We start from the raw sequence: 27,307 nt of genomic DNA on the forward strand, positions 1-27,307 counted from the left end.
AGAATTCACCTGTGAAGCCATCTAGTCCTGGGCTTTTGTTTGTTGAAAGATTTTTAATCACAGTTTCAAGTTCATTAGTTGTGATTGGTCTGTTCATATTTTCTATTTCTTCCTGGTTCAGTCTTGGAAGGTTATGTCTTTCTAAGAATTTGTCCATTTCTTCCAGGTTGTCCATTTTATTGGCATAGAGTTGCTTGTCCTAGTCTCATGCATACTTAATTTTAGCTGGAAGTTGAAAGCTCATCCTAACATTTTGAGGATTCTAAGTACTTCTTGATTATTTTGAGGACTTCATCAGCATTTCTGACACCAGAATGGCCTGTTCTACTCCCCAGAGCCTGGCCTGCCTTCATGCCCATTCCTTCCAGGCTTCTGATTATAAATGGCCCAATAATTATAACCCCAACTGCATAGTTGGGATTAGGAAGTGGTTGGATTAATGCTTCAGCTGATCAGAGGGTTTGAGGGAGCCCCCAAATGAGGGTGACCCCCTAAATGTAGCCCAGCTTTGCTCCTCTATACTTTGCCTAACCTGGCTCTGTCCTTGGCTGAGGAACCAGTGGTTTGTCCAGGTGACAACATGAGGCCTCTGAGCTTAATAACACCTCTAGGAACAAGCAGAGACTGGGAAGACCTCCATTTCCCTCAGATTTATTGTCCTTGCTGTTCTCTCCCTGTGGGTTTCCTAAAGGATCAGTTCTTTTCTTCCTAAATTAAAAAAGTCCAGTTGGACTCTGTAAACAAGGTTGTATACAGCAGTACCAAATTACTAATTTTTTTCCATCTGCGAATAGATGGGTTTCCCAACACCATCTCCTTCAGCCTGGAAGAGGAAGAGGAACTGGAGGGCGGTGGGTCTGCAGAGTTCACGTGCTTCTCAGAAGATCTCGTGGCCGAGCAGCTGACCTACATGGATGCAGTACGTCTTCCCTTTGTGCCTCCGATGTGCTTCTACTTAGAATGTGGGGAGTGACAGTACTGGTGGCCCCGGGTCACGTGATTTAAGTCTTTCCAAATCCCCGAGAGAGTCTGTGCCTGTAAATGCAGATTGAAGATGTGATTTGAATCCATCATCTGAATAATTCAGGCCTAAGCTCTTCTTACAATTCTGGGAGAAGGTGCTTTTTACTTGGCACTCAATACCCAAAGGGAAATAAGAATTCTAATTCTAGGGAAACAAAAATCTATCCTGTTCCATGGGTATTTCTCTCCCTTTAGACTCATGAATATTTCAAGATCCAAACTGTTTATTTGGAGGATTGTAAAGGGGTCAAAGTATAAGTTAGGATAAAATAAATTCACTGAATCCATATGTGACTATATCTGGCAGCTCATTTCCACATGTGCTTCCTGGTCTTTTGAAGTTTGGATATTTTTGTTAGCTGTACATATTTGGTTTCATCAGCCACATTTCATAGCTCAGTGTTAGCTGGTTAAAGAAAAAAGGGCTGTTATCAATGATCACAATGGTTTTTAGCTCTTCCACACTTAGCACTTTAGAAGAAGCAGCATAGAGTTTCCATCTAGTTAACATGCAAATAGATTCTCAGAAGTAAATCAGATAGTCTGTATAAAGTAAATCCTGGTGTTCTCTCTTTTACACAAGCCCTTGCACATCTTGCATTGAAATTGTTGTACAAATGAAAATCAGATTTGCTCAACAAATTTGTTGTTGTTTCACACACTGATAGCAGAAGAGAAAGATGGAAGACTTCAGTGGCTGTGACTTTTAGGCAAAGACCTGGAAACCAGGCTTTAAATCCCTCTTTCTTCCTTTTGCTGTGTGATGTTGAATGGTTTTTCCTTTTGTATGTTTCTTAGTTTCTTCATTTTATTTATTTTATTTTATTTATTTATTTTTTTTTTGTGGTACGCGGGCCTCTCACTATTGTGGCCTCTCCCGTTGCGGAGCACAGGCTCCGGACGCGCAGGCTCAGCGGCCATGGCTCACGGGCCCAGCCGCTCCGCGGCATGTGGGATCTTCCCGGACCGGGGCACGAACCCGTGTCCCCTGCATTGGCAGGCGGATTCTCAACCACTGTGCCACCAGGGAAGCCCTTCATTTTAAATAATGGGAAATAGAATAGTGACATTGATGAGTGTCACAGGTACTGTACTTCTGTGAATCACTTTTCAGGTGGTCATTCATATGCATTATATATACACAGTTCATGATCATGAGTGTCCAGAGTGTACCATGGATATGATTTTGAGGTCAAAATAATCTTAACCACTTCTTTTTTTTTTTTTTTTTTTTTTTTTTTTTAAAAAGATAGATGTTTTCTCTGTGCTCTTCCTGGTGTGCCTCTGCTGAGATTATTCTGCTTATCTATGCTGTGTAACAAACAACCCCAAATCCAGTGGGTTTTTTTGTTTGTTTGTTTTGTTTTGTTTTGTTTTGTTTTGTTTTGTTTTTTGCGCTACGCGGGCCTCTCACTGCTGTGGCCTCTCCCGTTGCGGAGCACAGGCCCCGGACGCGCAGGCCCAGCGGCCATGGCTCACGGGACCAGCCGCTCCGCGGCATGTGGGATCCTCCCGGACCGGGGCACGAACCCATGTTTCCTACATTGGCAGGCGGACTCTCAACCACTGCGCCACCAGGGAAGCCCTTAACCACTTCTTTTTGATTAGTAGTACAGATTTTTACCTGGCTTTCCTTCCAAGACAGAAAAGTTAAAATGTTTTTGGACATTTAAATTTTCCTTTGGTCATCGTGTTCCATTTGTTCAGTTGAGCAGATTTAGAAGGAACATGTGGGCTTTTCTGATCAGTTAATGTATTAATTATTTACTTTTTTCTCTTGAAATGAACACCATGAGGCAAATCAAGTAGAAAAGGGTTATTTGTCCATTCACAAAGTACCAACTTACAGATGACATGCTTTGCCATATGAAATGTGTGTGTTGTCCTTAACGTCAATTCCTCTTTTGTTCTAGCAACTATTCAAGAAAGTAGTGCCTCACCACTGCCTGGGCTGCATTTGGTCTCAAAGGGACAAGAAGGAAAACAAACACTTGGCTCCTACGATCCGTGCTACCATCTCTCAGTTTAATACCCTCACCAAATGCGTTGTCAGCACCATTCTGGGGGGCAAAGAACTCAAAACTCAGCAGAGAGCCAAAGTCATCGAGAAGTGGATTAACATTGCTCATGTAATTGTCTTTTAAAAAATATTCTTTGGGTTTAGTAGATATGGGAGATTATGCCATCACTCTGATGTTTCCATTTGGTTGAAAAGCAGTCAAAAGACCATATGTGAGGGCCCATTGGGTTTGTTTTTTTTTTTAACATCTTTATTGGAATATAATTGCTTTACAATGGTTTGTTAGTTTCTGCTTTATAACAAAGTGAATCAGCTATATGTATACATATATCCCCATATCCCCTCCCTCTTGCATCTCCCTCCCACTCTCCCTACCCCACCCCTCTAGGTGGTCACAAAGCACCGAGCTGATCTCCCAGTGCTATGCGGCTGCTTCCCACTAGCTATCTATTTTACATTTGGTAGTGTATATATGTCCATGCCACTCTCTCCATTCGTCTCAGCTTACCCTCCCGGTCCCGGTGTCCTCAAGTCCATTCTCTACGTCTGCCTCTTTATTCCTGTCCTGCCCCTAGGTGCTTCAGAACCATTTATTTTTAGTATAGTTTTTAGTATAGTTTTATACTATTTTAGTATAGTTTTTGTTGTCCTTCCAAAGTAAGAAAAAAGTTGCCTTTCTTTTTTTTCTTTTTTTTTTTTTTTGTGGTACGCGAGCTTCTCACTGTTGTGGCCTCTCCCGCTGCGGAGCACGGGCTCCGGACGCACAGGCTCAGTTGCTGTGGCTCATGGGCCCAGCCGCTCTGCGGCATGCGGGATCCTCCCAGACCGGGACACGAACCTGCGTCCTCTGCATCGGCAGGCGGACTCTCAACCACTGCGCCACCAGGGAAGCCCCAAAGTTGCCTTTCCTAACGTGGGAGTTTATTTATTTTTCCTCTTTAAAAAAATTCGTCCCTTGCTCACTTCTTTCTGCTCATGGGCCCCTTCCGGGTACGATGGAATGTCTGCTTTCTCACAGACTGAGTGTTGGTTCTGCGCCATGTTCAGTAAATATCAACTGGTGGCCTCAGTGTCAAATGGACTGCTCTGACAATGCAGAAGGATTATCTCGCACCCTTCCAGTACCTGGAAGCATTCTATTTTCTGCAGACTTGAAGAGCCAATACCTTCTTAGGATCTCCAATCTCTTTTCTAAAAGACTGATTCACATTAATCAAGGGCTTTCCTGAGGACTTTATATCTGAAGTTGGAGGGGCAGAGTCTGTTCCTAGGCCTGAATTACATTCTGCTGGGTGTCAGTCCAGTCTGTTGGATCAACTGCTTCCATGCCATATGACCTCGACCTTCATTTATCAGCATCTTATTTCATGAGTGAGGAAAGGTGAACAGTATTTAGTCAGTCACCACATATTTTATGAGCCCCTAAATGCTTCAGAGCTACAATTTTATGTACTTTGGGGACATAGATAAGCTAAACACAATTAATTTGGTCCTACAGGAGTCTATAGTCAAACAAGGAAGCTAAGATATACTGGAATTATCTCAACCTGGGCTGAAGAGGAGTAGGGCTGTATGACATAAGTGCTGCAAAAGCAGAAGAGTGAGAAATCACTTCTGACTGGGGTGATCCAGGAAGGTTTCATGGGTAGGATGATATTTGAATTTAGCTTTGAATAATTGATAGGATTTTGGGTATTTGAAGATTTGGGAAGATTTTTTTTTTTTTTTCTCAGCAGAAGAAATTACATCAGCAAGAGCTATGTAATTGACAACAATTTTGACAAATAATTATTATGTAAATATACTCTGTTCTGGGCTATATGGGTCAATCCTAACCAAAGAACATTTTGTTTTCTACCCCATTATATATTTTTCTCATTAAGCCCCTATCTTGTGGGCATAAGGCTTAAACTTTCACATTTTCTCTCTTTTTATTTTCAAATTCTCTTTTGTTGTCTTTGATTAGATAGCAAAGCCGTAATTGTGCCAGAGAATTCGCTTTATTTTGAGTCTGTAGGTGGTCTAATACCACAGACTTTTTAGTACATGGAAAAATACTATATGGAAAAAACAAAAAAATATCTTATGCAACTTTGCCTTCTCCTATTCTGAATTGAGGTTATTTATCAACAAGTAAGAGCTACAAAAGAAGTTCTGATAGAGCATGGAATTTCTCTGTCTTCTTAGACTGATAAGAAAAAATATTTTTTGGCCACAAACGCCATATCATTTATAGTCATCTACATGTCTCAAAAGAAAATAGTCTATCTACTTTTAATCTATTCAGCTGCTTAGAAAATCTGTACAAAGCATGTAGCATCTGTATATGTGACAGGGTGACTCAAACAGTGACTTTGGCCCATATAAATATCAATCGTGCGTTTATGTGATAATAAGAAATACAAGTTGTATAATTTGAGGTATATTCCAAATCCCATAGCACGTGCTTAAAAGCCAAGGGTCCTTAACTCTTGGTGATGCAGTTTCCCAGTGTGGAGCATGCTGTGTCCCTTGAAATTGTGTAGGTAACTTAATAAAATAACAAGACTCACAGGTGGTTTCCAGCCAAGATTTATTTTACTTTTCCTGTATTAATCACAGTCATTTTCTATTGAGAGGATGTTTGAAAAAATGATAATTTTATATGCAGAAAATATTTCTGATCTAATATGACTGTATTTTCTTGGACTAGCCTTACTGCTACATTTTTACTTTTGTATCACCTCTCCTCAAAGATCATTCCTTTTCTAGAAGTGGGGCCAGATGCCCCTTGTACTCCTTTAAACCCTTAGCTTAAGCCTCTTTCTGAATAATGTGTTCCATATGTTTATCACAATTTGCATGAAATATCTGGGCCTGAGTTCCTTTATTTATTGCAAGTTTCCTGATTTTTAGAACATAACTTTTGGATTCTGAACCTTTGTTGAACCATGCTGTCATGGGCTTGGTTTCCAGACTGACTGTAATTCAGAGAGCGAGCTTTCTCTCTCTCTCTCTAGCTTTCTCTCTCTTTCTTTTTAAATAAAGGGAAAGCATTGAGGCGTTTAAAAAGAGTGGGCATGACTTTTGTAAAGAACTTTGGCATTTACTCTAAGAAAATGTTGTGGGGTTTGTTTGGCGTAGTAATTTTAAGTAGCCAGATTTGGGTCTGCCAAGTTAGAGAATGCCACTTTTCCTTCACAGTCAGGACTCACGTGACTTCATGAAGTGATCTTTCAAGCAACGTGCATTTTTTTTTTTTTTTTTTTTTTTTGCGGTATGCGGGCCTCTCACTGCCGCGGCCTCCCCCGCCGCAGAGCACAGGCTCCGGACGCGCAGGCCCAGCGGCCACGGCTCACGGACCCAGCCGCTCCGCAGCACGCGGGATCCTCCCAGACCGGGGAACGAACCCGCGCCCCCCGCACCGGCAGGCGGACCCCCAACCACTGCGCCACCAGGGAAGCCCAAGCAACGTGCATTTATGCCCAACCACTCTGGGACCTCTTGCCCCAGATGTTCTGCACGAAGCCAAGCCCATGCTCACACAGTGTACTCAATAGTCAACAGTGGATGTAGTACACTCCCCCATATGCCTGCACGTGAAGCATCTCCTTGGGCATAAGGCACAGTCCACTCTCTCGAGGCTGCCACCTTCCCCATTCCGGCTGCAAATGGGACCCTCTCCCTGACTGTTTTGCTGTCCCCTGCCATTCATTCAGCGGGACTTTGACTTCAGGGTCGCTGCCTGCTGATGCTACAGACTCTGAATGGTAGCTGAAGTTTCAGGATCAGGCAGTCTTTCTCCTTCCCCAGAAAATGACATCCAGAATGTTTCCTGTTCCCTTTCTATTTTGTTTTAAAACGCTGCCAAAGTGAATTTTATTTTGAAAGCCCAAGTTATTTTGGAACCGTTGTAAGTACCAAGGTGTTTCTGAATGTTTATGATTGCGGCACAAGCCAATCTGAAAGCGAATGGATGTGTATAAAAATATTCCCTCTTGGCTAAGAACATAAAAGCCAAAGTTCAACTTGTGGTGAGTTTTTATTGCCAAGTTATATACCCCTCTCTGGACAAGGGTTGGTTGGTCATGAGATGTTTGATAGCATCTGACCTCGAAGCAGCTGCTGCCCGGTTCACTTTGTGGGTTTGAAGGATACAGTCATCTTTCATGTGTATTTTTAGGGCATATGTGTGCTTTCTTCAGAAGAAAGTTTGCTTTCTCTAGCAAAGCTCTGTAGACTCACCTCCACTCGTGTTTTTACTGGGAAAGCTGGAAACTATAAAACTGTAACAACAACACAGAAAATATATTAAAGGGAGAAAAACAAGCGTTCAGGGCCAAAATCTGTAAAGTGTTTCAGTGACTGGGGTGGGAGCAAAGGAGCCACTTTTTGATGTTCAGTATTTATACAGCCGCCTATTCAGTGGTAGGAGTTCATGGCAGCTGTGATACCTCTAAAACAGGAAACCACCAACCCACTGTTTTATTGATATTTAAATGCCTTGTATGTTTTAATCACTCTCCCTACAGGAATGTAGAATCCTGAAGAATTTCTCCTCCTTGAGGGCCATCGTTTCGGCACTGCAGTCCAATTCCATCTATCGGTTAAAAAAGACCTGGGCCGCGGTCCCAAAGTAAGTTCCCAAGTGTCTGCTCTGCTTTCTTTGGCTGGGCTGATTAGTTGCTGCGTAAATGGTGTGGGTCCTCATTTTCAAAGCTCATATTATATAACTGGAGAAACATCTTTGAAAGCCTCTGTGTGTTCCAGGCAGGGTGTGTTTTACACATCATCATGAATGAGTTTTGAGGCAGGGCTGCTGCAGAAATCAAACTCATTCTCGAAGGGTGCCAAAGCCAAGATGATTGGCTTTGGGGATGATTTTAAGGATGTGCATATTATCTGGGCTTTGAGGGATAAGGTTGTGGAGTGATGAAGTTACAGCAATTTGCCATTAGTTCTGGTTACTTTTCAGCCACATTCCAAGGCCCTAAGCTGTTCCAAGCTGTGAGGGGTAGTGTGTGCAGATAGGACATTAGTTCTTGCTATTCAACAAGAATCCATTTAGTTTGTTTCTGCTTCCGCCTATTAAAAGCTATCTTAGTGATATTAAAAACCTCTAAGTATTCCTTCCTAGGTACCTGACTAAAAATGATTAACTGCCCACATTCTCTATTGTGTTTTTCTTCATATTTCTTGCCATAACCTTTGGAACAATGAACAGTTGTGTCCTTCCTTATGGTTTCACCGTCGCTCTCGCCCCCACGTCCAGAGCTTCACTGAACTCTAGACCAGAGGGCTTTTTGCAAAGGAGGGAAGAGTGAGTGAGGAGGCAGTTCTGGTCCCCCATGAGTACAGATTTAGAGGCTGGGGCATGCGTCGTGACTACAAACTAGGTCAGCTACTTTCAACCAAGTCTCTCTCGGTTTGCACTAATCGAGAAGTCAGGCCATAACAGGGAAGGATGCGTGAACTGCTTATAACCTATATTGTATGCAGCGCAGTCTATACCGTGTGTGGCACTGTCAGGTCCAGTCGGGAGGCAGGCCAGCTTGCGCCCCAGGCAGGCCTGCCTTGTGGATTTGGTGGTCTCTGTCCTTAGAGTGGAAGGTCTAGGTACTCAATTTCCTCAACTCACTCAGAGCTGGTTAAGCCTGAAGGGATTGACACTCTCCAAACTCAACAGAGATCCAGATTGGTTAACCAGAGTTTCATAGATTTATGCTGAAAAGGGGGTGCCAGAGTGTTCAACCTACTGATGAGCTCACATTCTCTATCAGAGGAAAGTCTGCTTAGGGGAAGTCCCGTTATTTATGATCTAATTCTTTGATGGGTTTTGAAGCAGGTGATCTTATTGCCTGCTGTTATAGATCTGCAGACGCCTCAGCCACTTGGACTCCGTAGCTCGTGTTCTGTTATCTATCAGGAGAAAAGGTGGCAGATAGGCTTTTCAAAGTCCAGTGCCATTTTCTTGATTACCACTCTCTTCTTGGGTTCTTTCTCCTCTTCGTTAGTTTGAATGAAGAAGGTGACCCTGTGTGATAGAGAGATTAGTTAATTGATTTTCCTCTGCACAGGAGTCTTATGAAAGATAAGGATCATATAAAATCATTCGAAGTTAGGCCCTGGCGCAATAGGATGGGAAAGTCAGATGCATACGGCGTCCCCACCCTCAGCCCCCCCAGCCCCCCTCCTTCCCCTCATCACTGCTCCCCAACCGTGGTATCAGAAACAATGGGGTGGTGGGGGGCTAAAATGAAGTCTTGCCCCGCTGCACCCTCCTCTGGTGGCAGTGAAAGGTAATCCTATCTTTCCTTGGTGGTTGATCAGTAGAACACTGTGGAAAGTCACTTAGCCAGGCAAAGATTTCTACCATAGCAAATCTGAGGCTAAAACACAAGTAAAAAAATTAGTGGACTTGTTTCTTAATCTCCTTGGTTACCATATGAGAAGGTCCATTCTTCCAGCTGGCTTTTGTATTTAGGAAACACCACAAAACAAACCTCAGAGCCCTATTCTGTACAACATGGGTGTCTGGTTTGTGTCTTCATTGGTTGGTGGGTTCATATTTTAGCAGGGCTGCTAGAGAAGTATCACAGTTCCTGAGAGAAGCCGCTTGCATATCAGCTCTAGATAGTTTCTATTGCTAAATTCAAGGAACAGGGTTAAGAGATTTTATTCGCTTATTACTTTCCTGATAACCCTTTATGGTAATAATTTTCCGTGGACAGAGAAGACATCTATTTCTTTCTGTTTATTTAGGCCCACATGCAATTAAGTTCTTAATGATTTTTTTTCCAAAATATAAATAGCTTTCATGGTTTTCTTAATTCTAAGAGTAATACTACACTCATTGTAAGACATGTAAATTCTTAGCAATGGCTTTCTCATAATAATGAAAGTGTTGCATATAGAATGACATTGCCTCTGTTAATTCTTTACCTTCAGAATCATCCTCTCAGTAACCCTGGAGGGGTGTAGAGAAAAGTGCGAGGCCCGTGGAGACATAGGGTACCAGGGAGGGGCAAAAGGGAGGAGTAGGTGCTTTACCTGTGTGACCCTGGGGACCTTCTTGGCCATCCTGCGAGGGGGCTGTCACTGTTTCCATAGTGCAGATAAGAAAACAGGAGCTCAGGAAAGTTGAGCGACTTGTCTAAGATCACTTAGGGAGTGAGTGGCCGAGTTGGGATTGGAACCCACCCCCTTTGACTCCAGAGACCGTTCTGGTTCCACCATCGACTCTGACTCTGAGGGGTTCAGGAAATTTGGGTTCTGTACTGAAGCTCTCAGCAGTTAGTAGTGGAAGCTCGGACAATTCCCCAACCCTGGCATCTTCATCTCTCAAATGAGGGGACTGGCCAAGAAGAGTTCTCAGGTCCTGTAGGGCTGTGTGTGTGTTGCTAAGAGAGAATTTTTTTTTAACTTGCCTAAGAGAACATGTCCCAATTAGACAACTTAATACCCCAGTTTAACAATCTTTTTTTATGAGTATAACATGCATGGTTAGTAAATATCCCTCTCTTCACACAGGTGAGCATGTCTACCTGTTAAAAAAAAAAAAAAAAAAAAAGAAAAGCCACTCTGCATGGAAAAGGTCATTGGCTTTGTCTGTGCTCACGTAGCCCTCCCCTCTGTAGCCAGAGGTACTGAGGGCACCTGGGCCCAGGGTGTTGGACTTTTACTAATCTTCATTTGTTAATGTTTTCTTCATCCCTTTTGTAGGGACCGAATGCTGATGTTTGAAGAACTTTCAGACATCTTCTCAGACCATAATAACCACCTGACCAGCCGGGAGCTACTGATGAAGGTGAGGGCTCTGGGTTGTACTGTGCTGACCGCTCTGGCATCCGTTCAATGGAAGGGTAGCTTGAGGGCTCCTTGGATGCCTGCAGTCCCTTGAGCGAGGCTACAGGGACTGGAAGGCAGGACTTTTGGTTCTTATGCCAAATCGAAGAATCCTGAGGCTGAGAAAATTCAAAGTCCAGCTCCTCAGCTTCACTGTGATGCAACCAGATTGTGAAACTTGCGTTGCTGCCTGTAGCTCCTCAGCAAGCTGCCCTGGAAACACTGAGTGCTGGCAGTGAGGTGGGTGAGAGAGCCTGGAATATCCTTCTCAGCAAAACAGCTTCTAGAAGGACAGGGGCCAAGCCTGCAATTCTACATCCTTTATTTGCACTAAATTGCGCAGCCTGTCCGTCAGCGGTATTTATCAAACACCAGATGAGTGCTGGCTTCTGAATGGCAGGCTAGGTAAAGCTACAGCTCGGTTCATTTTCTTTCTCTAGATGTTTGTTAAACATCTAATATTTGTAAAGCGTTTGACCGCCCTCTGGGAGTATGAAGAAGACTAACACAGACCCTGTTTTCAGGAACTCACCTGCTGGTGGGTGGATATAGACACTAAACAAGAACGAGTAGTCAAAGAAAGGAACAAAGAGAGGTTGTGAGCAATCATCAGAGGGGAACGTGGACCAGATATTATCTTCACGGCCTCTCTATAAAGTAGATTTTATCCTCCTCGTTTTGCAGCTAGCCAAGCCTCAGAGAGGTAAGGAACATACCCGAAGTCCCACACCTGGTAGGTGGTGGAGCTAGAATGTGAGTCCAGCCTGGTGAGACTAAAGCCAGTGCTTTCATCACTTAGGCATAAAACTATTTCTTTTGACCACATGGGAGTAGGAGGCAGGGTATGTCAGGTGAAACTTCATGGAGAAGGAAAATAAGTTGGTAATTCAGTTAATCCTGATTGGGCATTCACTGTATGCTGGGTGAGGGAGGTACAGCTGTTATGAAGGCAGCCTCTAATCTTAAGGAGACTGTAGTCTCATGGGGGAGGTGAAGTGGGCAATTACGAAAAAAAAAACCCAAAACCAAAAATAAAAACATAAAAACTATGATATGTGCTACCATAGGGGGAAGCCCCGAACCGGGCTGTTAGAACAGAAGACCTTTGTCCTTCGTCTCCTTTTCTGTGAATTGGAGATGATAATAGTACTATTTAGTCTACTGATCTCATGGAATTGTTTTGAAGATTGACTAAGGAAATATTTGAAAGCCATGTGCAAATGTCAATTGTTTTAGTATTTGGTAAGCTATCTACATGTGAAACCAAAGTATGCATAACAAATGAAAATGAAGAAAGTACAAGTGATACATGTAAGCTTACAGTAGACACTTGGAGTAGGAATGAGGGTCAAGTCGGGGTGGGGTTACTTAGAAAAGGCATCAGTTGATAACTGTTAGGTTAGTCGTTCCTGTAAGAGCATCTGTTACTTTTTTTTTTTTTTTTTTTTTTTTTTTTTTTTGCGGTACGCGGGCCTCTCACTGTTGTGGCCTCTCCCGTTGCGGAGCACAGGCTCCAGACGCGCAGGCCCAGCGGCCATGGCTCACGGGCCCAGCCACTCCGCAGCACGTGGGATCCTCCCGGACCGGGGCACGAACCCGTGTCCCCTGCATCGGCAGGCGGACTCTCAACCACTGTGCCACCAGGGAAGCCCCTGTTGGGGTCTTCTTGACTGTTCTCCTCCTAAGTCCTGCTTCCTTGACACCCTCAGGTCTGATTAGGCCCCTTCATGTGTCCTCCAGAAGCCCTTTGTTCCTCTGTCCTAACACTTATCATATGCTCCATTAGAATCGCTTGTGCAGGGCTTCCCTGGGGGCGCAGTGGTTGAGAGTCCGCCTGCCGATGCAGAGGACACAGGTTCGTACCCCGATCTGGGAAGATCCCACATGCCGCGGAGCGGCTGGGCCCGTGAGCCATGACCTCTGAGCCTGCGCATCCGGAGCCTGTGCTCCACAACGGGAGAGGCCACAACAGTGAGAGGCCCGCACCGAAAAAAAAAAAGAATCGCTTGTGCGTCTCACCTGTCTCCCTTCTGGCCTGTAAGCCTCTTGCAGGCAGGGACTTTTTCACTGTTATGTCTCTAATGCCTAACACATTGGGCATGTAGCAAGTGTTCAGAAACTGACATCCACTGATGGACCTCCTAATTCACAGGACTTTAACAACTTGCCCACTCTTAGCCCTTCTTGGCGTAGATGATGTGAGCAGGACAGGGTGGCTGCTGTCTGACTTTGGATTCGGCTCACCTGATGAACTGCACGCTAAACAGTGCTTGGCTTGCTGAGGTCGTGTTACTCCCTGCTTCACATCCCCTTGGATTTGCAGACTTTAAATGGAAACTCATCTGGCCGGAAGGGGATAGCTTAGTGGTCTCCCTGTCAGTAATACAAAGCTAGACTAATTGGAGCCACACATTCAAATCCTGATAGCTCTGAGTCATCCTTCCAAAGCAGATAAATTGAATACTGTGCAGCTCATTGCCTGGTGGCCGTCTTCTGGCTGAAACCTTAGAATCAGAGCTATATCTAGACATTAAAGGTCCCATAAACCTTTCTGAAATGTAGATGTTTACCTCGGTGCTCTAGGTTAAATTTCTTATACGCGGCTGGAATCCCAAAGATGAAAAACTTGGCTATGAATTCAAGTGGTCTGCGCATTATCATTAATGATAGTGGAATGTTTTGGGCAGGTCATACGTCTCTGTGGGTCCCTTTCCAGTCATCTTTGTTTATTATTCTTCATACTAAGTATATAATTCTGGATGTTAATTCTCAGCACAGTTGTAATGAAATGAAGGTACTTTGGTTTTCAGAAGAACCATGGCTGGTCTCTGTTTTTAATATGCCACTCCTGGACTTAAACTGTTTTGTGGTTGAGTAATCCTAGTCGTGAATGACCTATCTTCTCGTCTGCTTCTGGACAGATGTAAGGTGCTACCTCTATAATACTACAGCTGAGGCAACATCAGAGTTAGCAAAAATCTGTGGTTTTCCTTTTAATTGTTGGAGACAAATGTTTTTATTTTACTCAGAGATTATCTTAAACCTGTTACTGTCTTATGATTTCCGAAACTTGGATCATTCCAAGCAGGTTATCTGTGGAGTCCACACATTTCAAACCAACAGGAAGGCAGAATCTCACCAAATCTTCTTGGTTCTTGGGATTCTTGGTGAGAACTCTTCTGGGTTACATTGCTAGAAACAAATGCTAGAAAGGCCCAGGCAATTGGCTCTGGTGGAGATGTCTGTTTAGTGAAGCTCCAAGCACACTGAAGTCAGAGCTGGGGTAGAAGACCGTAGGGCTGGGAAGGCCTATTCACATAATTACCATTAACTGCTGAACTGTCATTTAATCAACATGTATGGAGAGGGATCCAAATGTCTGTGTAGCACCCAAGCAGAAGAGGCCCCTTTGAGGCTCAGGAACAGGATGGATGAGGGAAGTTGTCCTTTGCCACAGATGGAGATAGAGAGGAGGCGAGACTCAGGTGAGAAGTTTGCACTAGAGAGAGAGAGAGAGAGAGAGAGAGAGAGAGAGAGAGAGAGAGAGAGAGAAGGACAGACAGGAGAGGAGACAAGAGGAGAGTGGAAGATTGATGGAGGGCAAGGTTTGGAATTCATCCAAACATGGGTGATGATTGAGGTCACGGGACTGGATAGTATTTCCAAATACCTGAGTAGAGCGAAAAACAAGATGGCTTTTTCAGAAAGAAGAGTCATTGAGAGAGTGAGCACAGGCAGCAAAAGGAGGCCAGAGGAGGGACCCAGAGCAATGCAGTCACAAATCCTGTGAAAAGTCTCAAGAAGTTTCAAGGGATTGGTGTTGTGAGACCTTGCAGGGCAAAGGATTTAGGGCCGAGGAAGGAAAACACTTCCACATCCAAAACAACATGGTTGGATGTGGCACATAGGGGATTTCAGTTGACACCTCATCTGGAAGAGCTGGCACTACTAGTCAGTCTTTTTTTTGTTATCTATCCAGGAGTGGAATCTCACTCTCATGAAGTCATGAAATCAGCAAATCTTCCAGCTCCTCATCCCAGATCTTAGTCCTCCCAATGAGGAGGTTTTCCTGAGTGCTCTTTTAGGATCCTACTTCTGTGATTCTCAGGAGCCTCTTAACTTTTCAGAAATCCTTCTTAATAATTTTAGGTATACCTGCAATAATGTCAATACATTACATGTCTGTCAGTGATTGAGAAACTGAAAGGGAACCAGAATAACCTACTCCCTGGAAAGAGGTGGACACTTGCATTCAAGTCAGAAAGAATTGATTTCTCACTCCAAGCAAATTCTCAAGAGTTTCCTCTTAGATAGCCTCATCCACCAGAAGGCACGCAGCAGAAGCAAGAAGAACTACAGTCCTGCAGCCTATGGAACGAAAACTACTTTCTCAGAGAGATAGACAAAATGAAAAGGCAGAGAACTATGTACCAGATGAAAGAACAAGATAAAACCCCAGAAAAACAACTAAATGAAGTGGAGATAGGCAACCTTCCAGAAAAAGAATTCAGAATAATGATAGTGAAGATGATCTAGGACCTTGGAAAAAGAATGGAGGCAAAGATTGAGAAGATGCATGACATGTTTAACAAAGACCCAGAAGAATTAAAGAAAAAACACCTAGAAGAATTAAAGAACTAACAAACAGAGTTGAACAATATAATAACTGAAATGAAAAACACACTAGAAGGAATCAATAGCAGAATAACTGAGGCAGAAGAACAGATAAGTGACCTGGAAGACAGAACGGTGGAATTCACTGCTGTGGAACAGAATGAAGAAAAAAGAATGAAAACAAATGAAGACAGCCTAAGAGACCTCTGGGACAACATTAAACACAACAACATTCACATTATAGGGATCCCAGAAGGAGAAGAGAGAGAGAGGACCTGAGAAAATATTTGAAGAGATTATAGTCGAAAATTCCTTAACATGGGAAAGGAAATAGCCACCCAAGTCCAGGAAGCACAGAGAGTCTCAGGCAGGATAAACCCAAGGAGAATCATGCTGAGACACATAGTAATCAAATTGACAAAAATTAAAGACAAAGAAAAATTATTAAAAGCAACAAGGGAAAAACAACAAATAACATACAAGGTAACTCCCATAACGTTAACAGCTGATTTCTCAGCAGAAACTCTACAAGCCAGAAGGGAGTGGCACGATATATTTAAAGTGATGAAAGGGAAGAACCTACAGCCAAGATTACTCTACCTGGCAAGGATCTCATTCAGATTCGATGAAGAAATTAAAACCTTTACAGACCAGCAAAAGCTAAGAGAATTCAGCACCACCAAACCAGCTTTACAACAAATGCTAAAGGAACTTCTCTAGGCAGGAAACACAAGAGAAGGAAAAGAGCTACAATAACAAACCCAAAACAATTAAGAAAATAGCAACAGGAAAACACATATCGATAACTACCTTAAATATAAATGGATTAAGTGCTCCAACCAAAAGACATAGACTGGCTGAATGGATACAAAAACAAGACCCGTGTATATGCTGTCTATAAGAAACCCACTTCAGACCTAGGGACACATACAGACTGAAAGTAAGGGGATGGAAAAAGATACCCCATGCAAATGGAAATCAAAAGAAAGCTGGAGGTAGCAATACTCATATCAGATAAAATAGACTTTAAAATAAAGAATGTTACAAGAGACAGGGAAAGACACTACATAATGATCAAGGGATCAATTCAAGAAGAAGATATAACAATTATAAATATATATGCACCCAACATAGGAACACCTCAATACATAAGGCAAATGCTAACAGCTATAAAAGGAAAAAGCAATAGTCACACAATAATAATGGGGGACTTGAACACCTCACACCAATGGACAGATCATCCACACAGAAAATTAATAAGGAAAAACAAGCTTTTAATGACACAATAGGTCAGATAGATTTAATTGATATTTATAGAACATTCCATCCAAAAGCAGCATACTACACCTTCTTCTCAAGTGCGCACAGAACATTCTCCAGGAAAGATCACATCTTGGGTCACAAATCAAGATTTGATAAAGTTAAGAAAATTGAAATCATATCAAGCATCTTTTTCCAACCACAGTGCTATGAGATTAGAAATAAATTACAGGGAAAAAAACGTAAAAAACACAAACACCTGGAGGCTAAATAATACATTACTAAATAATCAAGAGATCACTGAAGAAGTCAAAGAGGAAATTAAAAAATACCTAGAGACAAATGACAATGAAAACACGATGATCCAAAACCTGTGGGATGCAGCAAAAGCAGTTCTAAGAGGGAAATATATAGCAATACAATCCTACCTCAATAAACAAGAAAAATCTCAAATAAACAATCTAACCATACACCTGAAGGAACTAGAGAAAGAAGAACAAACAAAACCCAAAGTTAGCAGAAGGAAAGAAATCATAAAGATCAGAGCAGAAATAACTGAAGTAGAAATAAAGAACACAATGGCAAAGATCAATAAAACTAAAAGCTGGTTCTTTGAGAAGATAAATAAAATTGATAAACCTTTAGCCAGACTCGTCAAGAAAAAGAGGGAGAGGACTTAAATCAATAAAATTATAAATGAAAAAGGAGAAGTTACAATGGATACCACAGAAATACAAAGCATCCTAAGAAACTACTGCAAGCAACTCCGTGTCAATAAAATGGACAACCTGGAAGAAATGGACAAATTCTTAGAAAGACATAACCTTCCAAGACTGAACCAGGAAGAAATAGAAAATATGAACAGACCAATCACAAGTAATGAAATCGAAACTGTGATTAAAAATCTCCCAACAAACAAAAACCCAGGACCAGATGGCTTCACACGTGAATTCTATCAAACATCTAGAGAAGAACTAACACCCATCCTTCTCAAGCTCTTCCAAAAAATTGCAGAGGAAGGAACACTCCCAAACTCATTCTACAAGGCCACCATCATCCTGATACTAAAACTAGACAAAGATACTACCAAAAAAGAAAATTACAGACCAATATCACTGACAAATATAGATGCAAAAACCCTCAACAAAATACTAGCAAACAGAAGCCAACAACAACACATTAAAAGGATCATATACTATGATCAAAGGTGATTTATCCCAGGAATGCAAGGATTCTTCAATATGTGCAAATCAATCAATGTGATACACCATATTAAAAAACTGAAGAATAAAAACCATATGATCATCTCAATAGATGCAGGAAAAGCTTCTGACAAAATTCAACACCCATTTATGATAAGAACTCTCCAGAAAAGTGGGCATAGAGGGAACCTACCTCAACATAATAAAGGCCATATATGACAAATACTCAGCAAACATCATTCTCAGTGGTGAAGAACTGAAAGCATTTCCTCTAAGATCAGGAACAAGACAAGGATGTCCACTCTCACCACTATTATTCAACATAGTTTTGGAAGTCCTAGCCATGGCAATCAGAGAAAAAGAAGAAATAAAAGGAATACACATTGGAAAAGAAGGAGTAAAACTGTCACTGTTTGCATCTGACATGATATTATACATAGAAAATCCTAAAGATGCCACCAGAAAACTATTAGAACTAATCAATGAATTTGGTAAAATTGCAGAATACAAAATTAATGCACAGAAATCTCTTGCATTCCTATGCACTAACAACAAAAGATCAGAAAAAGAAATTAAGGGAACAATCCCATTCACCATTGCAACAAAAAGAATAAAATACCTAGGAATAAACCTATCTAAAGAAGTAAAAAGACCTGTGCTCAGAAAAATGTAAGACACTGATGAAATAAATCAAAGATGACATAAACAGATGGAGAGATATACCATGTTCTTGGATTGGAAGAATCAGTATTGTGAATATGACTATACTACCTAAAGCAATCTACAGATTCACTGCAACCTCTATCAAATTACCAATGGCATTTTTTACAGAACTAGAACAAAAAAGCTCACAATTTATATGGAGATACAAGAGACCCCAAATAGCAAAGCAATCTTGAGGGGAAAAAAATGGAGCTGGAGGAATCAGACTCCCTGACTTCAGACTATACTACAAAGCTACAGTAATCAAGACAATATGGTACTGGCACAAAAACAGAAATATAGATCAATGGAACAGGATAGAAAGCCTAGAGATAAACCCATGCACCTGTGGTCAGCTAGTCTGTGACAAAGGAGGCAAGGATATTCAATGGAGAAAAGACAGTCCCTTCAATAAGTGGTGCTGGGAAAACTGGGTAGCTACAGGTAAAAGAATGAAATTAGAACACTCCCTAACAACATACACAAAAACAAACTCAACATGGATTAGAGACCTAAATGTAAGACCGGACACTATAAAACTCTTAGAGGAACACATAGGCAGAACACTCTTTGACATGAATCAACAGCAAGGTCTTTTCTGACCCATCTCCTAGAGTAATGGATATAAAAACAAAACTAAACAAATGGGACCTAATGAAACTTGAAAGCTTTTGCACAGCAAAGGAAACTGTAAACAAGACGAAAAGACAACCCTCAGAATTTGCAAACAAATAAATGGACAAAGGATTAATCTCCAAAATATATAAACAGCTCATGCAGCTCAATATTAAAGAAACAAACAACCCAATCAAAACATGGGCAGAAGACCTAAATAGGCATTTCTCCAAAGAAGACATACAGATGGCCAAGAGGCACATGAAAAGCTGCTCAACATCACTAATTATTAGAGAAATGCAAATCAGAACTACAATGAGGTATCACCTCACACTGGTTAGAATGAGCATCATCAGAAAATCTGCAAACAGCAAATGCTGGAGAGGATGTGGAGAAAAGGGAACCCTCCTGCACTGTTGGTGGGAATGTAAATTGATACAGCCACTATGGAGAACAGTATGGAGGTTCCTTGAAAAACTAAAAATAGAGTTACCGTATGACCCAGCAATCCCACTACTGGGCATATACCCAGAGAAGACCATAATTCAAAAAGACCCATGCACCCCAGTGTTCATCACAGCACAATTTACAATAGCCAGGACATGGAACCAACCTAAATGCCCATTGACAGATGAATAGATATAGAAGATGTGGCACGTATATGCAATGGAATATTGCTCAGCCATAAAAAGGAATGAAATTGGGTCATTTGTAGAGATGTGGGTGGACCTAGAGACTGTCATACAGAGTGAAGTAAGTCAGAGAGAGAAAAACAAATATCGTATATTAATGCATATATGTGGAATCTAGAAAAATGGTATCGATGATCTTATTTACAAAGCAGAAATAGAGACACAGACTTAGAGAACAAATGTATGGACACCAAGTGGGGAAAGCTGGTGGCAGGGGGTGGTGGTGGTGTGATGATTTGGGAGATTGGGATTGACATGTACACACTAATATTTATAAAATAGGTAATTAATAAGAACCTGCTGTATAAAAAAATAAATAAAATTCAAAAAAAATATTATCAATAGTTTGGGAGGACTCAATCACCCAGCACCGGAAGTGGCACATTTTAGGACACTTTCATTCATCCCCAGGAAAAACTATAAGCAGGGGATCACTAAACGATACCTCTTCTTATTATCATTTGTAATAGGGAGACTGAAAGTCGGTAGTGAGTCACTCTGGGTTCTGTCCCCAGTGATGTACCTGGACCTGGGTAAAGGCTGGTGAATGATACAAGATACTGATGTTGCACTGTCATCGGAAAGGCTAAGTCACTGGAACAGATTCCCTTATAGTTGTACAGTAGTGAAAAGTCACATGCTGTGGTCATATAATAAACCCAGGGAGAACTGACTAAGGGAAAACCTATGCAGTTATGCACTACTGAATTGTGAAATTTGCCTCCCATTCATGCACTTCCTGGAAAATGAGAACTTAACAAGACCCCAAAACCACAAAACCAAAAACACTTTATGTTCAGTCAGCAAACTGGAGATTAGTCATTATGTAGAAGAGTTTGTTGTCACAACAGACGGGAGGAGAGAAAGGGTAGCTATCTGTCCTCAGGCGCCAGGAGGAAAGATTGATCTGTCAGAGTTCCAAACCCGAGAGGCAACTTGGGAGCACGGACTGGGGGAGAAAAAGGGGAGAAAGATGTATGAAGGTCTGGCTTTCATAGATCAGTGCTGGACTTCCTCAGAAAACTTCCGGTGCAAAAAGTTTCATTTAGCTAAGAAATACCACAGAAATAGTCCCTTTTCTTTCACAGAATGCTGGCACATGCATTTCAGGCCAAGATCAAGAAATCATAAAATTTACAGAGGAAGAGATCTTCATTTCCAGGATGTGTGATTACTTCGAGTGAAATTTGGGACGTGTAAAAATTGCCTCCGGTTCCGGGAATTGCCTGCCTTGTGTTAATGATTGATTTTATAACCAAATCAGGGGCTCTTCTCACAAAATAGGGGGGAAACAGGATAAGCCGTGGCCACCAGGCACTCTCAAGAATAGATGGCTCAACCACTAGCCAGCCAAGTGTTGGCATAATAGTCCAGAGCCTGCTGGAGGCCTCTTCACTTTGCACGGTGTCCAGATAGTTGTGCAGAGGTTCCGCCCCAGAAACCAGGTGCTCCTTCACTTGCCCCTGTATCACTTTCCTCTGTGTGTGCTTCTGTTTCTTAGGAAGGAACCTCAAAATTTGCAAACCTGGACAGCAGCGTGAAGGAAAACCAGAAGCGCACTCAGAGGCGGCTTCAGCTCCAGAAGGACATGGTATGTAAGGCCCTGGGTCTCCCTGAGGGCCCACCAGAGGGCGGCCCTATGTCAGGGGCTGGCCTCCTGCATGGCCCTGGACCCTTGAGTCTGCACGGTGCCCCTGCCCTCAAAGAAATTCTCCCATCCTTTACCTCCTCTGTTCTCAGCAGCCCTGGGAGGTCTGAAGCTATTTTCACTCCCACTGGACCCAGCAGGAAATAAGACACTGAAAGTCACAAATCACATTGTTTTCTGGAACATTTTTATTTTCTGGAAAGTCTGCGACAGATAGACTTCTGTCCCTTTTGCTGTCTTCCTTATCCACTCCTGCACTTAGGAGCTACCGCGACCTTGGCCTTGAGACCCCTGGGCTTCACTTCCCCGATGGGAATGCCTGCTGGAGCCAGCTTGGAACACACGGTGGCCCAGGACCTGGGTGCCGGGGAGAGAGAGTGTGTCAGCTCCCAGGAGGACTTGGTCCTTGTACTTGGAGATCTTTTCATTTGTTCCAAATCCTCTAGTCATTTTCTGGCTCTCATCACTAACCCCAAGTACTAGGCAAATCTTTCTAGTTTTTCAGTACTCAAAGGAACATGCTACCTCCCTCTTTAAGACCGAAAGATAGTTCTTGACATCATTGGCTTTATCTTTAACACTCTCCTAACTTTTAGCATGGAAGGGGAAAACCAGAGAGAGGAGAATGGAGGCTGACAAACTCAAAATACTCTCATCCCTGCTTTGAGAAGAGTTTCTCCTTCTTTGGAAAGCTTGGGCATGAATCAGAAATGTTGGTTTTGAGGGATGGGAGTCTTCTGTAACATAAAGCCTGTACAGCATTCACAGCACTTCAGACTTTTTTGGTGGTTCAAAGACAAGTTAAAAATAGCCGTTAAAAAAAGATTATTTTAGTTCAGGACGAGACCTTGTACACGTGGTAGGGAAGGACATACTGCAGCTGACACAGAGTTCCTGAAGGACAAAACCCTGCCTGGAGTGAACCTCAAGAAGCAGCTCTGGCTGCGGAGACAGCCAGCTGCACACACATCCGGCAGCCTTGTTCTGCCCTGGTGGAGACTTCTGTTTTCTTGCCAGAATTTCCATAAGTGCCTGAATGGACTGTAGGATAAGGTGTCCATGGAAGCCCCTTTTTATTTTCTCTTCAGCATGGTTAGTGCCTCTGTGGCCTTATGGAGAATAGGGATGATTTCAAAGGAAATTTGGTGAAATTAACGTAGTATGTATATATACCTGCAGTGGAAGTGCTTCTACCTTTACTTCTGAGGGAAATTTTTTTTTAAATAAACTTTTTATTTTAGAATTTAGAGAAGAGTTCCAGATTATACATAGAGCTTCTGTGAATGCCTCCCCCACCCCCGCCACCTCCCCACCCACCGACATTTTCTGCAACTCTGGCATATCTGTCAATACTAAGAAACCGACCTGGGCATACTGCTGTTAACAGAAACCCAGACTTGACTTGGATTTCACTAGTTTTCCACGAACATCCCCGTTCTGTTCCAGGATCCAACCCAGGGCACCCCACGGCACTCAGTTGCCACCCTAGAACCCCCTGCTGTGTGACAGTTTCTGAGTCTGTCCTTGTCTGTTGTTACCTGACAATCTTCAGGAAGACGGTTCTAGCATCCTTAGAATGTCCCACACCCAGGGGGTGTCTGTTGTTTTTCTAGTGATTAGACTGAGGTCACGGGTTTGGGGAAGAATATCACAGATGTGAAGTATCTTCTCATCGTATGAAGGAGTGAATGACATCAGCGTGGCATCTGTTGTCACTGGTGATGTTAGCCTTCATCACTTGGTCAAGGTAGAGTTTGGCAGGTTTTCTACTTTAAAGGGACCATTTTTCCCTTTCCCTCCTGTACACTTCAGAACCGAGTCACCAAAGCCACTTTACTAGTGACACCCCGTCCTCCTGCAGTCACACTGCTCCTCTGGGCAGCAGCCCAGTCCTCTCCCAGTGGTGAGACCATCCCTCCCAGGGCCCTTCGGAACCACCGGGAGTGTCCACATGCTGTGAAAGAGAACAGAGGTCCCTCCAACCTGAGCCTAAGCAATGTGTAAACCCCACTGCGAACACACTTGAACCATCTCCTGGCTTCGGGGCTTGGTTTCCATGACTTAGTAAGTTACCTTGGTGATAGAGGTCCTGACCTGTTTGTGTAGGGATTTTTAAAAATCTCATTCATGTAGGTTAGCGCTAGTGGCCTTAAATTAGGCCCTGAATGGTCCTTAATTATTCTCCAAATGCTGTCGAGGATCCGCTAGCCATTCGAAGACTGCTGCTTCCATGTGCAAACGGGCACGTTGCTGACTCTAGCGGGCCACAGGTCCACTTGGTCCAGGGTGGAGGTTGTTGAAACCCTGAACTTTCAATAGCAGCGAAGATGGCTTTACCGTGCTTGTTCTTCAGGGTGTGATGCAGGGAACTGTGCCCTACCTGGGCACCTTCCTGACCGACCTGACCATGCTTGACACCGCCCTTCAGGACTACATCGAGGTGAGTTCCAGGCTGATGGTGCAGGTGGATCGGCTGCCTTCTCGTTGGTTACCCAAGAGAGAAATACACCTCTGTTTGTACCTACGGAGGGCTTTTGATGAACGTGGCATTGTGCTAGATGCTCTGAGGAATACGAAGATGAGTGACACCAGCAGTGGCTCACAATCCAGTGGAAGGTATATGTCAAAGCAGGCAGTGATGGACAGAAATAGTAAGACTTCAGACAGAAATGCAAAGAGAGAGGAGGACAGGCCACGATCCATTCCCTGTGAGGGGAGGTCATGGCAGATCCTTAGGAAGGAGTGGGTTTGAGCAAAGACCGAGGTGCTGGGTGGGACTTCGGCAGGTGGAGCTCAGGGGATATTGTACCCTCACACTCTACCTGCTGGGGTAGGGAGTCAGTCAAGCTCGTGGATTTTTAAGTATCGCTTTATTGTTTCAGATTATTACCTTCTCTCTCTCTCTCTCTCAGAATGGGGAAAGAAGTGAAACAAGCTACTTGTTAGTAACAGTAATACAGTAGAATATTACATGGAGACGAGATTGGACATGTGAAGTGAAATTTAAGGATTTCCTGTATATTTAAGTGTATCTCACCTTCCTGGTTATCACACGCAGTCAGTCAGTCCGCTTTTACTCTATCATAATTAGAAGGAGTAGCAGTTATCGTGCAAATTCCCACCTCCAAGGTCGTGGTAAATGTGGACATGCTCCCTCAGAGAGAGATGCTCCTCGTCTCTTCACATCCTCTGCCTCCGCTTATCTCAGGAAACACTCATCAGTGTTGGGGAATTTGGGGGGAGTGACCAGTGATTTAGAAGTTAAGCTCAGCCTACTGAGAATAGGAGCTGGGAGGGTGGAGAACTGAAACATAACTTCGGTGTTGATGTTGTGTAGAAGTTTGATAAACTTCTTTTGATAAAACATTGACAATTTGGTTTCTAGTATGAGTCAATGACCATCTGTTTTTGGTAAAGAAAAAAAAGTGTAACAGAACATGCACTCAAGCTTTTGTCTTTACTGTCTCTGCAAATGTATTTGGATTCTGTGTCGTAAATCCTTTATCATTACTGTTTTAGTTGGTTTCAGACATCCTAAGAGAAGGCTCTCTGCCAATCCTGTCCTATTATAATTAAAAGAACGTTTTTCTTTAAGTAAATGATGCTTCTTTTCCTCCATTGTAGCCATAATTACAGTGTCATGAATAATTGTGACTTTGTTATCCCTTTGAGCTATTTTAACAAAAGCCTAGAACAAATAAGTCTGAGTTTCAACGTAGCTTGGTTTGTCATTCATTTAAAAAAATTTCTTTCAGGGTGGGCTGATAAACTTTGAGAAGAGGAGAAGGGTAAGTAGGGGTCTTGGCTGTGGTTTTCCATTTTATTTTCCATTTTACTTCATCTGGGGATGAAAAAAATTAGAGGAGTGGAGACTTAAATTTTTTGCAGAGGCAGAAAAAAATTAGCATTTATTGAAAATGTATCAGATGTCATTGTCCTTGGCATCTTGTTATGCGGTATTGCCCAGGAGCCCTGTGGGGTAGGTTCTATCATCCTCAATGCAAGGGTGAGGAAACCGGGACGCAGAGAGGTGAAGTAACTTGACCAGAGTCACTGGGTAGCACAGCCAGGGTTCAAATGCTGTCCTGTCTCTCCTGAGCCCGCATTTCTTCCTTTACCCCCTCATCATCTCCTTCTTTACAATCAGCTTCAGCAATAACAGGTCCATTCTATTAAGGAGAAAGGGTTTGATAAGAGTATATGCTACGGAAGGGTTAATAAAGATGGTTAACTCCTGTAGGCCTGTCGAAGAGAGGAAAGGAGATGTTCTTCATTGTTACATGTGGATAATGATTCTTTTCCTTTCCTGTCAGCATAGGAAGGGGTGTGCAACATCAATTTGAAATTTTTCTGAGGAGAGTAGAAGAGTTCCACACTGCATGAAAATTTGAAAATTCGCTATGGGTTTACTGTTTATTTATTTATTTATTTTTTAAAAAATTTTTTATTTTGGGGGTACGCGAGCCTCTCACTGCCGTGGCCTCTCCCGTTGCGGAGCACAGGCTCGGGACGCACAGGCTCAGTGGCCATGGCTCACGGGCCCAGCCGCTCCGCGGCACGTGGGATCTTCCCGGACCGGGGCACGAACCCACGTCCCCCGCATCGGCAGGCGGACTCTCAACCACTGCGCCACCAGGGAAGCCCGGGTTTAGTGTCTTTTAAAATGGTGTATTTAAACAATTCCAAGGAATATGAGTGAGCAAAATAAAAACTTCACCCCATAGTAACTCTCATTGTTCTTTAGTTATTCATTCATGCTTTCATCCCACAAACGTTGACTGCAGACCTTACAGGGGTCAGGCAGTGTGATAGCTTTAGGGATTGCAGCAGACAAAGCCCAGAGCTCCCCGCCCTCATAAAGTTCACAGTCAAGGAGGAAGGTAGACAAACAGGCAGTTACAGTGCAGCCTGATAAGGGCTTGTGAGTAGAAGTAGCAGGTATTATAGGGGCATATGGTGGGGGGGGGCATCGAGCCCCAACTTGTGGGGCCAGAGAGACTTCCAGGAGGAGATGACATTGCAGTTAAGACCAAAGTTTTAGGAGCTGACCAGGCTGAGTGCATAAGTAACAAGATATACTACCCTAGACGAATGTAAGCCTTCTGTCCCTGCTAGCGTCTGATGGTAAATGTTCCTTGGGTACTGAGACCAAGGGTGGAGGTCACTGGATGGGAAGTTGACACCTACGGAATCTGCCAGTTGTTGAGCTGCTTCTGTCCTGTAACGTTAAAACAAATTCAGTTATTGCCTCCACAGTTACCCATCTCTGTCCTTTCACTTCACAAGAACCCTGGATGATAATCTCTTTCCTTTTAAGACTAGCATGTTACACTTTTGGAAAGTTTGAGTGTAAAACCTAAAGCTAAAGCTTACCCCCATTGCTGACTTTAGAAAAATCTTTATTGAAACATCTAAAGAAGTATAAATAATTTTGGACATAATTATACACTTGCTTCTCTTGTGAGCTTTAAAAGACTGAGTTAAATGATTTACTGGAGTAGTAAAAGCCCAAGGATTCAGGAAATCTAAACATTCAAGTTTATGAGGCCCTAGACTGTTTAGATATCCAACCCTACCAACACTTATTTATTGAGGGGGTAAGGGTTGAAGAAGATGAGGGGGGGGAACTTGTGAGCTTCCTGACTTAGAGTAATGATTTTCCTTATCTTTTAAGAAATAGAATTTTAAAATACGTTTTAGAAGGACT

The 27,307-nt window shown here is 42.8% G+C and overlaps 1 protein-coding gene across 3 annotated transcripts in view; it reads left to right on the plus strand.

The window, feature by feature from the left end:
- Positions 1-27,307, plus strand: part of RGL1 (ral guanine nucleotide dissociation stimulator like 1) — a 281,220-nt gene that overhangs the window by 232,018 nt on the left and 21,895 nt on the right. For all 3 annotated transcript variants that reach the window (XM_067029293.1, XM_067029307.1, XM_059074830.2), the window contains 7 exons: positions 795-919; positions 2,937-3,152; positions 7,555-7,658; positions 10,745-10,829; positions 21,454-21,543; positions 23,954-24,040; positions 25,356-25,388. In XM_067029293.1, the coding sequence (XP_066885394.1) occupies positions 795-919; positions 2,937-3,152; positions 7,555-7,658; positions 10,745-10,829; positions 21,454-21,543; positions 23,954-24,040; positions 25,356-25,388 (740 nt within the window). The remainder of the gene's footprint in view (positions 1-794; positions 920-2,936; positions 3,153-7,554; positions 7,659-10,744; positions 10,830-21,453; positions 21,544-23,953; positions 24,041-25,355; positions 25,389-27,307) is intronic.

Source organism: Kogia breviceps, chromosome 1, assembly GCF_026419965.1.
Source record: "Kogia breviceps isolate mKogBre1 chromosome 1, mKogBre1 haplotype 1, whole genome shotgun sequence".
Classification (NCBI taxonomy): domain Eukaryota; kingdom Metazoa; phylum Chordata; class Mammalia; order Artiodactyla; family Physeteridae; genus Kogia; species Kogia breviceps.